The sequence below is a fragment of the Astyanax mexicanus genome, chromosome 1 (assembly GCF_023375975.1).
Source record: "Astyanax mexicanus isolate ESR-SI-001 chromosome 1, AstMex3_surface, whole genome shotgun sequence".
Taxonomy (NCBI): domain Eukaryota; kingdom Metazoa; phylum Chordata; class Actinopteri; order Characiformes; family Acestrorhamphidae; genus Astyanax; species Astyanax mexicanus.
The window spans coordinates 128,167,501-128,182,618 of NC_064408.1; the positions used below are offsets into that span (position 1 = coordinate 128,167,501).

At 37.4% G+C, this 15,118-nt stretch overlaps 1 protein-coding gene across 1 annotated transcript in view; it reads right to left on the reverse strand.

Moving 5' to 3' along the window:
* LOC103037739 (centrosomal protein of 85 kDa) overlaps positions 1-13,738 on the reverse strand; it is a 24,221-nt gene extending 10,483 nt beyond the window's left edge. Inside the window, exons 1-8 of the mRNA XM_049468979.1 lie at positions 13,589-13,738; positions 11,775-11,833; positions 11,556-11,687; positions 5,027-5,386; positions 4,293-4,564; positions 3,967-4,094; positions 2,774-2,891; positions 1,585-1,770 (exon numbers count right to left, since the gene is read on the reverse strand). Coding sequence (XP_049324936.1) covers positions 1,585-1,770; positions 2,774-2,891; positions 3,967-4,094; positions 4,293-4,564; positions 5,027-5,386; positions 11,556-11,687; positions 11,775-11,814 — 1,236 coding nt within the window. The 5' untranslated portion in view covers positions 11,815-11,833; positions 13,589-13,738. The remainder of the gene's footprint in view (positions 1-1,584; positions 1,771-2,773; positions 2,892-3,966; positions 4,095-4,292; positions 4,565-5,026; positions 5,387-11,555; positions 11,688-11,774; positions 11,834-13,588) is intronic.
* Between the last annotated feature and the right edge of the window lie 1,380 nt (positions 13,739-15,118).

Genomic DNA, 15,118 nt, shown 5'->3' on the forward strand with positions numbered 1-15,118 from the left:
CTTAAAAACTACTTTTCAAGAGATTTTTATTAAAAATACTGTAATTCTAAATAATGTAATTGTAATTCATCCAATTAGACTTGACTTATAATGACGTTACTGTTATCAAATTTATACTGTTTTTGAGCACTGAGTTAATCTTCAACATGCTTCAAAAATTACATATGCTATAATGATATAATGTTGCAAGTTGGTTGCTAAATTGTTGCTATGGTATTCCAAGTGGTTGCTATGTAGTTGCTAAGTGGTTGCAATGGTGTCTCTAAATAGATGCAAAGAGGGTACTGCAATGTTGCTTGATGGTTGCTATGGTATGCCAAGTGGTTGATATGAAGTTGCTAGGTGGTTGTGTTCAGTATGGTACTGCTAAATGGTTGCTTATATGTTGCTAAGTGGTTGCTAAATTGTTGCTATGATATGCTATGTAGTTGCTAAGTGGTCAGCATGGTACCGCTAAATGATGGATAATGTTTCAAGCTCACCCCTAAATTGTTACTATGATATGCCAGGTGGTTGCTATGAAGTTGCTAGGTGGTTGAAATGGCACTGTTAAATGGTTGCTATAATGTTGCAAATTGATTGCAAAATTGTTGCTAATGGCTGCAATGGCGTTACTAGATAAATGCAAGGAGGTTACTGCACTGCTGCTTGATGGTTGCTATGGCATGCCATGTGGTTGATGAAGTTGCTAAGTGGTCAGTATGACAATGCTAAATGGTTGCTATAACGTTGCAGGGTCATTTCAAAATTGTTGCTATGTTATGCCAGGTGGCTGCTACGATGTTGCTAAGTGGTCAGCATGGTACTGCAAAATCGATGCTATGACATAAGTGGTATAGTATAATACTGCTAAATGGTTGCTATAATGTTGTGAGGTGGTTGCTAAATTGATGCTTTGACATCCCAGGTGGTTGCTATGAAGTTGCTAAGTGGTTGCTAAATTGTTGCTATGATATGATATGCGGTTGCTTTTTGTTTATCTGTCTTTTTATTTCTTCTTTTACAGTTTTTTTGTTATTTTTATAGTTTTACAGTTATTTAGTATCTAATTTTTACTGTTTTGTGTGTTGAATTAGTTTTATTTATTTATCTGTTGTTGATTTTTGTCCTAGAATGTCCCCTCGGGGATCAATAAAGTATTATGTCTGTCTGTCAGTCTCTATCTATCTATCTATTGATTTTCTTACCTATGATTTTAAGATTTCAACCATTGAACTTTTAGTTTTATTTTACTTGATTTATATCTTATTGATTAAATCTTATATATATTGTTTAAAAGCTACACTATGTTTTAGCTTGACTACATTGTAAATGAGGGCCACCCTAAATGCACTCAAAGTTGAAATAAAGGTTAATTGATTGAAATGACGGACATATCCTCTGCTCTTTGCTTACGCCCACTGGTTCTCCAGCTTCCACTAGCGGGATTCTGACATCTAGTGTTTTAACAATGCAACTGCATGAGATTTCCTAATAAACAGGATGTACAATCGTCTCTTCCCTTCATGCACATGGTCACATTTTTCCATCATGATGCTTTATTACATTATTAGGTTTGAGTAAATACGGAATCGGGGATCTCACCCGGTCCTCCTGCTTCTTCAGCTCCTCACTGTGTTTCTCTCGGCTCTCCTTCAGAGTCTCGCTCAGCCGCTGGGTCTCCACCTCTACAGCCGCCAGTCGACGCTCCGCCTCCAGCTTCTCCTGAGCCAGAGAGTCGCTGCACTCCGCAAACTGAGAGCGCAGGAACGCGTTCTCGCGCTGAGCCTCCTGAAAAATATTCATTTTAAAGATCATATTAAAATAAACCTCTCAATAGTAACTTTATACTATTATACAACACCAGTGAAACACCTTTCCTTCAGTGTGTTTTCTTTATTTTTATGATTTTTTACATTTTCAAAGTATCATATCAGTATCCGATTCAATGCATCATATCAGTATTGAAATTAATGTCTTGTATCAGTACTGAATGTGAAAGTCTTGTTTTAGTATCAAATTCAAAGTACCATATTGGTATCAATTTTAAAGTATCGTATTAGTATCAAATTCAAAGTAATGTGTCAGTATCGAATTCAAAATGGCGTATCAGTATCGAACTCAAAGTATCATATCAATATCAAATTCAAATTATCGCTTAAGTATTGAATTGAAAGTATTTTATCAGTATCAAATTCAAAATATCATATTGGTTCTAAATTCAATTATTAAATTAATTAAATTATTGCATCAGTATTGAATTCAAAGTATTGTATCAGTATCAAATTCAAAATATCGTATCTGTATCAAATTCAAAGCATCGCATGAGTATCAAACTCAAAATATCGTATCGGTATCGAATTCAAAATATTGTATCGGTATCGAATTCAAAGTGTAGTATTAGTACTGAATTTTAAGTATTGTATCAGTATTAAATTCAAAGTATCGGATCAGTGCGGTATCGAATTCAAAATATCGTATCAGTACCAAATTCAAAATTTCGTAGTGGTATCGAATTCAAAATATCAAATTGGTATCAAATTCAAAGTAATGTACTAGTACTGAATTCAGAGTAACATATCACTATCAAATTCAAAGTATCTTATCAGTGCAGTATCAAATTCAATGTATCGTATTGGTACTGAATTCAAAGTAATTTATCTGTATTAAATTCAAAGTATCTTATCAGTGCAGTATCACATTCAATGTAATGTATCAGAATCAATGTCTGAAAATGTCTGACACCGTGTGTGTTTGTGTGTGTTTTAAACAGCAGTGTGTACAGTGTACAGACCTGCAGTCGTAGCAGACAGACGTCGGTAAACGGAGCTCCTCGGCCCATCAGAGCGCTGTGTATCTGCAGCTCACTCTCTCTGAGACGCTGCTCCAGCTGACACAGCTGCTGCTTCTGCCTGAAACACAAATATTCACCATTAACTCACACTCACACGGGCTTTAAACAATGCTTAGAATCATTGATTCCAATCTGCACTCGAATCATGAACCAATTCACTCAGAGTCGACTCTGCGCTCAACCCATCATAAGAGTGAGATCCTCAAAGCGTCCAAACACCACACAGATCACAAATATAGATAAACTATGAAATATCAGCAGATTTTAAAGTTTAAAAGTCTCCAAGTCATAATTTTGGTATTGTGACAACATTACTCATTACAGTTAGTGGCTTAAAAAGTTAAATATTTGATAACTGCAACCCTAATCTATATGTCTACTTGTGTAAAATCTACATTGAGAATAGTTTAATAGGTACAAACAATTCAGTAAATTTCACCAAAATTTCACAAATGTAACGATTAATAATGAGGTGTTTATCCAATATTAGATAAAATACCCTCACTTGTACATATGACATGGACAATTACAGGATTCCCATTGGTACACAGTCAGCTATCTTAAATGTGTCTCAGTAACAAAAGAAATAATAATATTCAGGGTTTATACACTTTTTAACCAATACATTTCCATGAATTTTTTCATGACTTTTCCATGCCTTCAAGACAAATTGTCATGACGATACGATTTTTAAAACATCAGTGCAGATATGGACAATAAAACCAAAAATTATCTAAAACTATAATTAAAATTAGATTATAGTATGTCTTAAATACATAAGATAAAACGTCGACGCAAAATCTTTAATTTTAAAATGTGTCAGATCCTGACAATTACTGAATTAACTCTGAGACGATGTATTTGTTAGCTCAAAATAGATTTTATCCATCGATAAACGGGAACACAAAGGATTGTAGACCAAATTTCCATGACTTTTCCAAAACTTTCTGGGTATTTTTATTTTCCCAAAACTTATCCAGGCCTGGAAATTGCCTTTTTTAATTTCAATGATTTTTCCTGGTTTGTCATGATCGTATGAATCATGAATATTTAAAAAAAGCACATAATATAATGGTTAAAATTATTTTTAAGAAATGGTAAAGAAAATTGGCGGAAGCTGATTGGTGGAATACCTTTCGATGATGAGCTCCTTTTCTTTCAGCAGATTCTCATTGGCCTTCACAACCGCCTCCCATTTACTCTCTGTCTGTAGAGGAGGCGGGTACAGAGCGGAGTACTGACCACTCCCACCAGTCATTAACTACAAAAGGAGAGGACAATTAGAGATGCTAATCGTTTTAATTCTAAAATAATATTGCATTACTGGTTCCAAATTAATTGCATGCATTAATGCTTTACAGCCCTAATAACCCTTGTAAATACTTTAATTTTAAATTATGATGTGCAGTAAGTCTATATATTGTGTATAACATGAACAAACACTAATGTAACTGCTCACCTGCATCTGCTCCACCTGCAGCCGCAGACTCTCCAGTTTCTGTTTGTGCTGCTGCCAGCCTGAAGGGTCTCCAGGGGCCCCGGGGCCCGAGGGGACGCCCCGTTTACCGCAGGGGTCCGAGGAGCAGGGAACGCCCGGTCTGGCTTCAGGAAGAACCTTATAGGTCTGTTCTAAAGAACCGCAGTAACCATCACTCCGACACTCAGCGTCGTCCCTGAGACCGGTCATGTGCAGCTGCATCCGTACATCCGGACTATAACCTCCCATCAGACCTGCAGCGTACATAACATCATTACTGAGAGTGTCTACCTGTAATTAACTCTATAAACCCAAATAAATATTAATAAAGTCAGTGATCAGTGAGTGTCTACCTGTAATTAACTCTATATAACATTAGAATACTAAACCCAATTAAACAAAGAATAAAGTCAGTGTTCAGTGAGTGTGTTTACCTGTAATTAACTCTATATAACTTTAGAATACTAAACCCAAATAAACATTAATAAAGTCAGTGATCAGTGAGAGTGTCTACCTGTAATTAACTCTATATAACATTAGAATACTAAACCCAAATAAACATTAATAAAGTCAGTGATCAGTGAGAGTGTCTACTTGTAATTATCATTATATAACATTAGAATACTAAACCCAAATAAACATTAATAAAATCAGTGATCAGTTAAGAGTGTCTACCTGTAATTAACTCTATATAACATTACAATACTAAACCATACCTCCCAGTAAGCCGGACTGGTTCAGGGTGGGCTCCACAGCAGGGGTCTCGAACCGGTGTCCATCGTCCAGTCGGGTCTGGTCAGCACTGGGGAAGAGGGAGTGGTCGAGGCCGTTGACGAGGCTGCGGTAGCGACTCAGACAGTCCTGTTTAGCTCCGCCCCCCTCTGCGTTGACTCCGCCCTGCAGGTCCAGGTTGGGGGACGATACGGATTTGGACAGGGAGGATTTGGAGCTGGAGGAACTGGACCGGGTCGACGATGCCGGGGGACCGGCGGTGGACGGCATGACATGAGCCGTCGGGATGGGGATCTGACTCCTGATTGGCTGGAAGGACGGACTGCTGCTGGAGCTGCACAGCTCTACGAAAAAAAAAAGAGCAAGAAAGGGGGCGGAGTTAGTTTAGGAGGATATTTAATTACATTACATTTACATTTAAGGTATTTAGCAGACGCCCTTATCCAGAGCGACTTACAACAGTGCTTCGATGTTACTTTAAATATCCAGAGCTAGTTTGTAGACTATAGGATCAAGAGATACACAGAGCTTGATCATGTTTAGAACCCTAGGAACCTTTTTTTTTTTTGGATTAGTTTAGGAACTCTTTGAAAAGACGAGTCTTCAGTCGACGTTTGAAGACTGTGAGTGACTCTGCTGTTCTGACATCCAGTGGAAGTTCATTCCACCACCTTGGTGCCAGCACAGAGATTTCAACGCTCACTCAATTCTGATTATAGACATTATTGCCAAAAAAAAAAAAAGAACAACACAAAAACTCTGGGATGAGCCTAAAAATGCAGATTTTGAAACAATATATGGACAAAAAGTCATGGGACATCTGCAAATTAATGTTTTTTTCTGAAATGTCTCTGTAACTGCCTCTACTGGTTAAAGGGTTTGATTAAAAAAAAAAAAACAGCAATGGGTTTAGCTTTAGTTTTCCAAGTTTAGCTCTTCAGGTTTAGCCTCAGCATTAACCTATAACTGTCCACGTTTAGTTTCAGCCTTAAGTCTTGGGTTTGGCTTTAACTTTCCAAGTTTGGCTTTAGCTTTAGTTTTAACTCTAAAGATTTGGCTTTAGAATGAAGTCTACTGGTTTAGATTTAGGTTCAACTTTCTATGTTTAGCTTCAGCTTTAATTCTACAGATTTGGCTTTTCTTTTACATCTCCAGGTATAGCTTGACCATTAACCCCCTAGGTTTGGCTTTAGATTTAACTCTCTCTGTTTAGCTTTAGCTTCAACTCTCCAGGTTTGGCTTTAGCTCTAACTCTCCAGGTTTAGCATTATCATAAAGCCTAGGTTAAGCTTTATTTCTCCAGGTTTTAGTTTAGCTTTAACTTTCCAGGTTTAGCTTTAGCCTTAACTCTACAGGTTTAGCATTAGCATGAATCCTACAGGTTAAGCTTTATTTCTCCAAGTTTTGGTTTAGCTTTAACTCTTCAGGTTTGGCTTGAGATTCAACTTCCCAGGTTTGGCTTTAGCTTTAACTCTCCAGGCTTGGCTTAGTTTTAACTTCACCGATTTGGCTTAAGATTTAATGCTTCAGGTTTGGCTTGAGTTTTAGCTCTCCATGTTGAGCTTTAGCTTCAACGCTACAGATTTGACTTTCGCTTTGCTTTTTTGGGTTTAACTTTAGCTTTAAAGTCTCCTGGTTTAGCTTTAGCTCTAACTCTCCAAGTGGGTCTTTAACTTGAAGCCTACAGGTTAAGCCATATTTCTCCAAGTTTTTGTTTTCCTTTAACTATCCAGGTTTAGCTTTAGTAAGAAGTGCACATGATTAGCTTTTGCTTTACGTCTCCAGGTTTGGCTTTAGCTTTATCTAGCAAAAATGCTCATGCTAGCATTGTGATTGGCCAGAAGTATGCTGACAGATACTGACCCATTTTTAAGGCCGACCATTAGATATTATTTAGAGTTTGGGACGATAGTTATAACATTGTACATGCTTTGTACATTAAAGCTGGGCGGGCTCTGAGGAACCAGAAAAAAACTATTATATATAAAACTCAGATTTAGCTAAATTTGAGCAGAAAAATAGTGTCCACTAATATTTGGACATGCATTCTAATACCAGTACGCATCCCAGAGTTAACCCAACTCACCTGAAGCTCAGCAGCACAAACAGAACCACCACCACAGACTCCCAGCAGCGGCATGTCCGTCCGCGGGCCCGCGACCCGAAACACAGGCTGAAACACAGGCTGCACAGGGTTCTACAGTCCCGCCCTGCATTTCTACACCCAGCCCGGTCCGTCCAAACACCAGCGCCAGCCCGGGCAAGGTGAACCTGCAGCGTCCGGACTAAACCAGCGCCCACGCAGAAAGGTTACGGATATTTATAGAACCGGTTCAGATTACACAGATCCGTCTCCTGTCCTGGATTTAAACCCCACTTCCACAGCACTGTTCATTATAAACACTCAACACCAGCACTCCAGATCCACACAGACCATAATAAACCCAATTTAAACCAGTGTTCAGCACCAAAACCAGTATATACACACCAACCAGCTGCTGTCTACACTGCAAAAAAGATCTCTCAGCAAGTTAAATCCTCTTAAATACAGTCTAAATACGCAATAAATAGCTTTAAATACAAAATCTCCATTTAAAATAGAGCTGTTTATTGGCAGGAACTTGGCAGGTCATACGATACACTTCACTTTACAGCAGGATGCGATTTAATAAATCACAATATACTGTGATACTGTGAAAAGGCATTAAAATGTAATTGCTTAAAATGTAACTGTTTAAAACAGATATAAAAAATATTTTTTTTTACATAAAATATCAATATAAGTCTACCATAATATCTTAATTGCTGTGTTAAAGATGCACAAGCTGACGTTAATAAGTACGCTAATCATTAGGGAAAATCAACAATCAGTATAATTTTTAAGTGACTGACACTACTAACATAATATTAATAAAAAATGCACCAATCGAATGCTGATTATTTTATTTACATTTAAATAATCATTAATGAAAGTTTTTTTTAAAAATCGCACAGATCACATGGTTTACACGTATATGCACTGTTTGAAATGTGCATGTACGTATATTTAAAAATATTTTAAATATGTTGTTTTCATTAATATGTGTAATAGCCAATTAATATCCTACATTAAAAAATTTAACATATTTGTTCATTACCGTAATTACAAAATTACTGGAATTTTCGAGATTTTGTTTTTCAATATTGTTTTTTTTACTACTGACACCAATCTTAGAGAATCTGAAAACTACATAAAAAGAAAATCGATTCTGTGTTTCTGTTTTGGGAAAAAAAAAATGTGATATTCTTTCACCCCTGAATAAAAATGCAGTGTGAAACTTCTCCTAAACATTTAAAATTTTCAAAAAGAAACAAAAAAACTAGCAATTTTTCCTTAATTTCGCCCATTTGGTTTAACTGTAACTTTGTGTTTTTTTTTTTTACAAAAAAATATTTAAAAACTATAAATGTAGTATTTCAGTTGCCATTTGATTGAATCATTAATATGTAATTGGTTTAATATCAATAATTCAATGGCTATTTTCATCAATTCATTATTAGCCAAATAATTTCAGTTGAACTAAATCTAGAACAGGAAATCTCTGAGCACTGATTATTTAGGCTTGTTGTTAGCATCATGCTAACAGGTTCCTTGTACACTGGATTTGTAGTTAGCTACATTAGCCCTGTAGCGTAAGAAGCTCATTTCTGTCTCTAAACAGGACCTGTCTGAGCTGTAAATCAGATTCTCCCCAGGCTATTCTCTTTTAACAGCCAGGCAACAGCAGTTAGCGAAAACAGTTAGCAAACAGAAGCCGCTACGTTCTCCCTGAGGCTACGTTCTTTAGAGTTCTCCCTCACAGTCAGGACAAGTTTAAACAGTTACGCTGCTTTACCATCTGCTCCAAACACAGATAACCCCACCAACACAGAGTCTATACACTCTAACACAGTGTTCCCACAGGTTTCACAGTTAAATTTCAGACTATTTAAGAGTTTTAAGAGCATTCTTAGTGAAATTTTAGACCAAAACCTTCTAATCCTCAAAAGACTTTATTTATATTGATTCAGTTATAGAAAAAGATTAAATTAAATCAGACGGATAGATTTGCTGTGCAAATAGTGAGCAAACAGGCCCGATTTTTGCTGCAGTTATCATGAGATTTGTAGTTTAATCACCACGCGTCTATGCTTCTCAGAAATTAAGGAAAAATAAAATTAAGACCTTGGATGGAAATCTATCCAGTTTTTAGTCTTTTTTATCTTACATTTATTTTTGTATGTATTGTGCATTGTTACACATATCATAACACCCAGGAACCCTAGTTGCTATAGTATTTCTATGTTGTTTGTATGGTATTGCTAGGTGGTCAGTACAGTGTTGGTAAGTGGTAGCAACTATACCAATCACCTAATAATGCAATAGCAACACTTTACCAACCACCTAGTAATACCTTAGCAACACCATACCAACCACCTAGTAATGCAATAGCAACCATTTAGCAACACTATATCGACAATCTAGTAATACAATCGCAAAAACTTAGCAACACCATACTAAACACCTATTTATACAATAGCAACGCTTTACCAACCACCTAGTAATACCTTAGCAACACCATACTAACCACCTATTTATACAATAGCAACAATTAAACAATTACTAGGTGGTTTACATGGTGTTGCTAAGTGGTTGCTATTGTATTACTAGGTGGTTGGCATGGTGTTGATAAGTGGTTGCTATTGTATTACTCGGTGATTTACAGACCTTAGGACGCTTAGCACTTCCATCTATAAAGATAAAAGTGAAAACCAGTAGTTGTAAAGGGTACAGCTTGAAAAACTGCAATCAAAGACCAACTGTTGATCAACTCTAAATAAAAGCATTTAACACTATTATTGTACCTTAATAAACATGTTTATTTTAATATAATGCCCATTAATTCTAGAATTCCTCACATTTTACCAAAATACAATCCCAATCCAGAGCCAAATGCTTGAAATAACTGAAAGTATAACTGAATGTATTGAATATGGATGAGCTGAATATGTAGTGTAGTAAGAGATGTACAGTATTTACAGCATTTTACTGACTAATGTTCATTACAGGGAGCTGCTGTCAGTTTATTGTATTCAAGCTGAGCACAAAGGGCAGAACACTACAGATACTGTAGGCCGGCAGTGCAGTGCGTAGGATGATGTTCACCAGGTGGAGGCTTTATATCATATAAATAAATATATATTTATAAATCAAATAAATTGAAATTAAGAAATATATTGGGATATAAATTCTGTCTGTATCATTCAGCACTCTGTGGAACTATTATATAATCTATTTTATATTTATATTAATTAAAATTAAAAGTGGTCCTAAAGCTGCAGTGCTGCTCAGATATGATCCCTCTCCCTCAGCCCAGCCGAACAGCTGATCTCTAACTCAGACAGAGCAGAGGGAGGGACGGAGGGAAAGAGGGAGGAGGAAGAGTTTCACTCTTTCCATTCAGCCTTCCAGTTCATGCCCTCTTAACGAGGAACCCCAGCTCAAACACAGCTGCTGGGAATTCTGGGAATGGAACAGAACATCACACACACTTCCAGTTCTCCACAGAGCTCAGTGACCTCATCACTCCAGCTAAATATACCAGAGCCTGGAAACAGCAGGACAACACTGTCCACAACACACACCATACCGCACACCATACCATACCACACACCACAATATACCTCACCTCATCACTCCAGCTAAATATACCACCGCCTCAGCCTGGAAACAGCAGGACAACACTGTCCACAACACACCAGACCACACACCATATCATACCACACACAATATACCACACCACAATATACCGCACCTCATCACTCCAGCTAAATATACCTCCGCCTCAGCCTGGAAACAGCAGGACAACACTGTCCACAACACACCCTACCGCACACCATACCATACCACACACCACAATATAACATACCTTACTATACGACACCACACACAGTACCACACCTTAATTTACCACACCAAACACTTCTTCATTCTAGCTGAAAATACCCCCGCCTTAGCCTGGAAACAGCTGGACAACACTGTCCACCACACACCATACCGCACCTTACCATACCACACACCTGCCACACACCACACCATACCACACACAATATACCGCACCTCACCACTCCAGCTAAAAATATCCCCATGTCAGCAGGACAATTTGCACGTGTCCTTCATTTTTTTCTGCATTGACAAAAAATCAGATCGGCAGATATTCAAAAAAAAAAAAAAAAAAAAAAAGTGACTGGGACACCCCTTATTTTTTTTAGAATTAAATCACAGATCTCTGAAACCTAATTCAATTTAATTGAAAGGTGTCAAAGATTCCCACCCCTAATATCAATAAACTTTTGATTTAATAATAATAATTATGATAATAATAATTATGATAATAATAATAATAATAATAATAATAATAATAATAATGACCAACCGTACTGATCTATGGGTTTATTGAACACACACCACCGTACAGTTCCAAACACCCTCACCTTCTGCGCTGTCCGAGACCGTGGTGCCCAGCCCGGTGTCCGCGTGATCGGCTCGGCTCGGCTTCCAGCCAAAGCGGCTCTGGAATTTCTCCGATATAGCCGGCGTCTGGAACTCCATGTCCGAGAGTCCGGCTACAACAGAAGAACACACTCAGTCAGGGTTCTGCTGCAGTAACAGCCGGGGAACAGGGCATTACTGCAACGCTGAGGGATTTTTACCTTTAGCTCTGGAGCTCTGATACCTCTGAGACGTCGTCATTCCACACTCACCTGCTCATCTGCAGAAACAACAGCATGATCACTCTAAACGTCAGCTAATACTGGCATGCACTGGCAGACAGAGGCTCTGGATTTAGATGTGGTAAGAGGTGGTGGTCCCAGCTGAGCAGGTCCCATCTGATATTATAGACCAGTGGTTCTCAGACTTTTTAGACTATGTACCTCCAATAAAAAAAACTACAACTCCCAGGTACCTACAATCCATTTCACAGGAATACATGTAGCTACAACACACACAATCAGGATTTAAACACAGAAAAATAAACAACAAGAGAGCCAATCAGTGAACTGCAGTGTTTACTTCATTATTTATCTTTTAACTGTAGTGCAGAAACTGTAGTAAACTGTTTGTAAGTATTGGTTGATAGAGCAGATCTTGTGGTGTTCCACAGGGTTTTACTCTAGGACCAATAAAACTGATGTTGTTAATTATTAATAATTATAAAACTGTAGTTTTAGTAGTGAAGGACTTAAGTGTAGCTTACAGGTTCAGGTAAAGACTAACAAGTAAATAAAATAATATTATATAGACAATTACGGATACAAGAAACTTTACACATTTTAGTCCTTACTATTTTAACGCAAGCAGATTCTTTTTACCATCAATTATCCATCAACAGTGCTCAACTACCTATCAACCGCTCTCAACTGCACTCAACTACCCATCAATCGCTTTCAACTGCACTCAACTACCCATCAACCGCTTTCAACTGCAATCAACTACCCATCAACTACCCTTCAACCACGCTCAAATACCCATTAATTAAGCTCAACCACACTCAACTACCCATCAATTACCCATCAACCACACTCAACTACCCATCAACCACACTCAACTACCCATCAACCACACTCAACTACTTATCAACTACCCATCAACTACCCTTCAACCACGCTCAAATACCCATTAATTAAGCTCAACCACACTCAACTACCCATCAATTACCCATCAACCACACTCAACTACCCATCAACCACACTCAACTACCCATCAACCACACTCAACTACTTATCAACTACCCACCAACCACACTCAACTACCCATCATTCTGTCTATAGGGGGAGATAGAGACACATATCTAAACATTTATCTGTTTACAATATATGCAGACACACAACATGGGTATACATTTTACGTTTCATGAAATACATTTAAAAGTAAATAAAATAATAGTAATAATGTACCCCACATCAAATCATTAAACCATAAATCCAATAATATATAGCAAATATATAAATATACATATTCATTTCTCAGTGTCTACTGCTCTAATATGTATTTGTGATAAAAAAAACCTTAATATAAACACTATAAATATATTTGCTATTTCACTGTTTAAATTACAGTACGTATTTCTGAACTGTTCTATAAATAATCCAGCTCTGTTTAAAGTGTTTAAATCTGATTTAGAGAGAAATAAAAAGCTCTGTCGGGTTAAAAACTCGTTCTTTCAGAAGTCAGGAAACAGAAAGACAGTAATTAAATTCATTTAGTTGTGCAATGTCTTCTAATAAAGAGAGAAAATCGGTAAAAGTCAGTAAAATAAGGTGATTTAGTGAGAGAGTAAAAATCCAACCCGGGATTTCGTTCCTGATCCTGAGCGCTGAGTCTGAGCGGAGCTGCAGAAGAGCCAGTCCCGCGGTTGGCGCAAAATCCTTGGGTGGATTATTACTTTCTAGATCTGGATTACCCGCCTATACCTAAAACACGGTAAATATTACTGTTTTAACACTCACACAACCCGGAAACATACCTGAACATGTCCGCGCACAACCCTCCCTCGTCTCTATATATCAGGGACGCTGTTAAACAGGTTAAATCGGATTAATAACCGGATTTAATGCGGTGTTTTGAGCGCTGCAGATCAGATACTCTCCGCTGCTGCTGCTGCTGTTGTTAAGCACTTAACGAGCGCGCGCTTCGTCTCCGCGGTTTATGTTGGAGCAGTGAAGCGCAGCAGCGCCCCCGCAGGACAAAACCCAGAACTGCAGCTCTTTAACGCTCGCCGCATGTGGGCGTGTCCGTGACACAATGTGCTCGAAAGTGCATTTTTAATTATTATTGTAAATATTACTATTATTTTTATTTATTTTTGTATTACTATTAATATTATTATCGTCATTATTACTAAGATTATTAATATGGTGGTGACAATGAGAATTATGTTTTTTTAAAAAATGTGAATATATTAATTTACATATATAGTAGGGGTGTAAAGGTACAGAAGATTTTCGGTTCGGTATGTTTTCTTTTTTTTGGAAGAGATGGAAAGAGATGGAATGTTGTAACGGGATCAAGCACTTTTATTAAATACTTAAAACCAGGATTATACTACTGTCATCATGAGAGATCCCATCTTTTGTTTTTTGTTGGAACAAAAAAACACTTTATTAAGAGCAAAAACAACAGTATTAATTTAACTGCTTAAACTACACATGAGAGAGAGAGAGAGAGAGAAAGCGCATGAGAGAGAGAGAGAGAGAGGGTGCGAGAGATAGAGAGAGTGCATGTGCGAGAGAGAGGGAGAGAGAGAGAGAGAGGGCGCATGCACGAGAGAGACAGAGAGAGGGCGAGAGAGAGCGCACGTGCATGCGTTTAAGTAAAGAATACACATACCATAACATCCCTAATATAAAGTTAACTGGGTCAGATTTTATCAAACTTTCGCTAGTAACGTTAGTAGTGACAATCAAATTAAAATCCTTCCCTCTCAAACCATGTAAATGTTGTCCGGTAAGATATTTTCCCTCCAAATCTTCACTGTTTTATAACATAAGAACTGTTAATAATATCCATTATCACTGATGAATTGTGACCCACTGACATCACTAACCTTCTGCATTCTTCTTCTGTGATGTTTTTCCAGGCGGTTTGTTTTGGGTCTTTATCTTGCTGCACGATGAAGGATCTCAGTTTTGTTTTATCTTTCTTTAAATTCACAGACAAAATATTTCTGTAGATTTCTGAGTTTATTAAACATCAATGAAGATTAATGAGTTTGTTCTAGTATACCTCCACTCTGTTTCACAGATGAGCTGGTATGTTTGAGATCATGAGAAGATCCTTACTTTCTCCAAACCTTAGTCATTTCATCACATTGGAAAATATTCATTTTTTGTCCATAATCAGTCCACATGCTTTTATTTTCTAGTTGCTTTCTTATTCTTATTGCGTATTAGTAGTTTTCATTTTCTGCTGAAGCCTCTGCACTTTTGTTTATGAAGTCTTCTGTGAACAGATGATTGATATATTTAGTCCAGTTGTTTTATGGTCTTTTTTACAG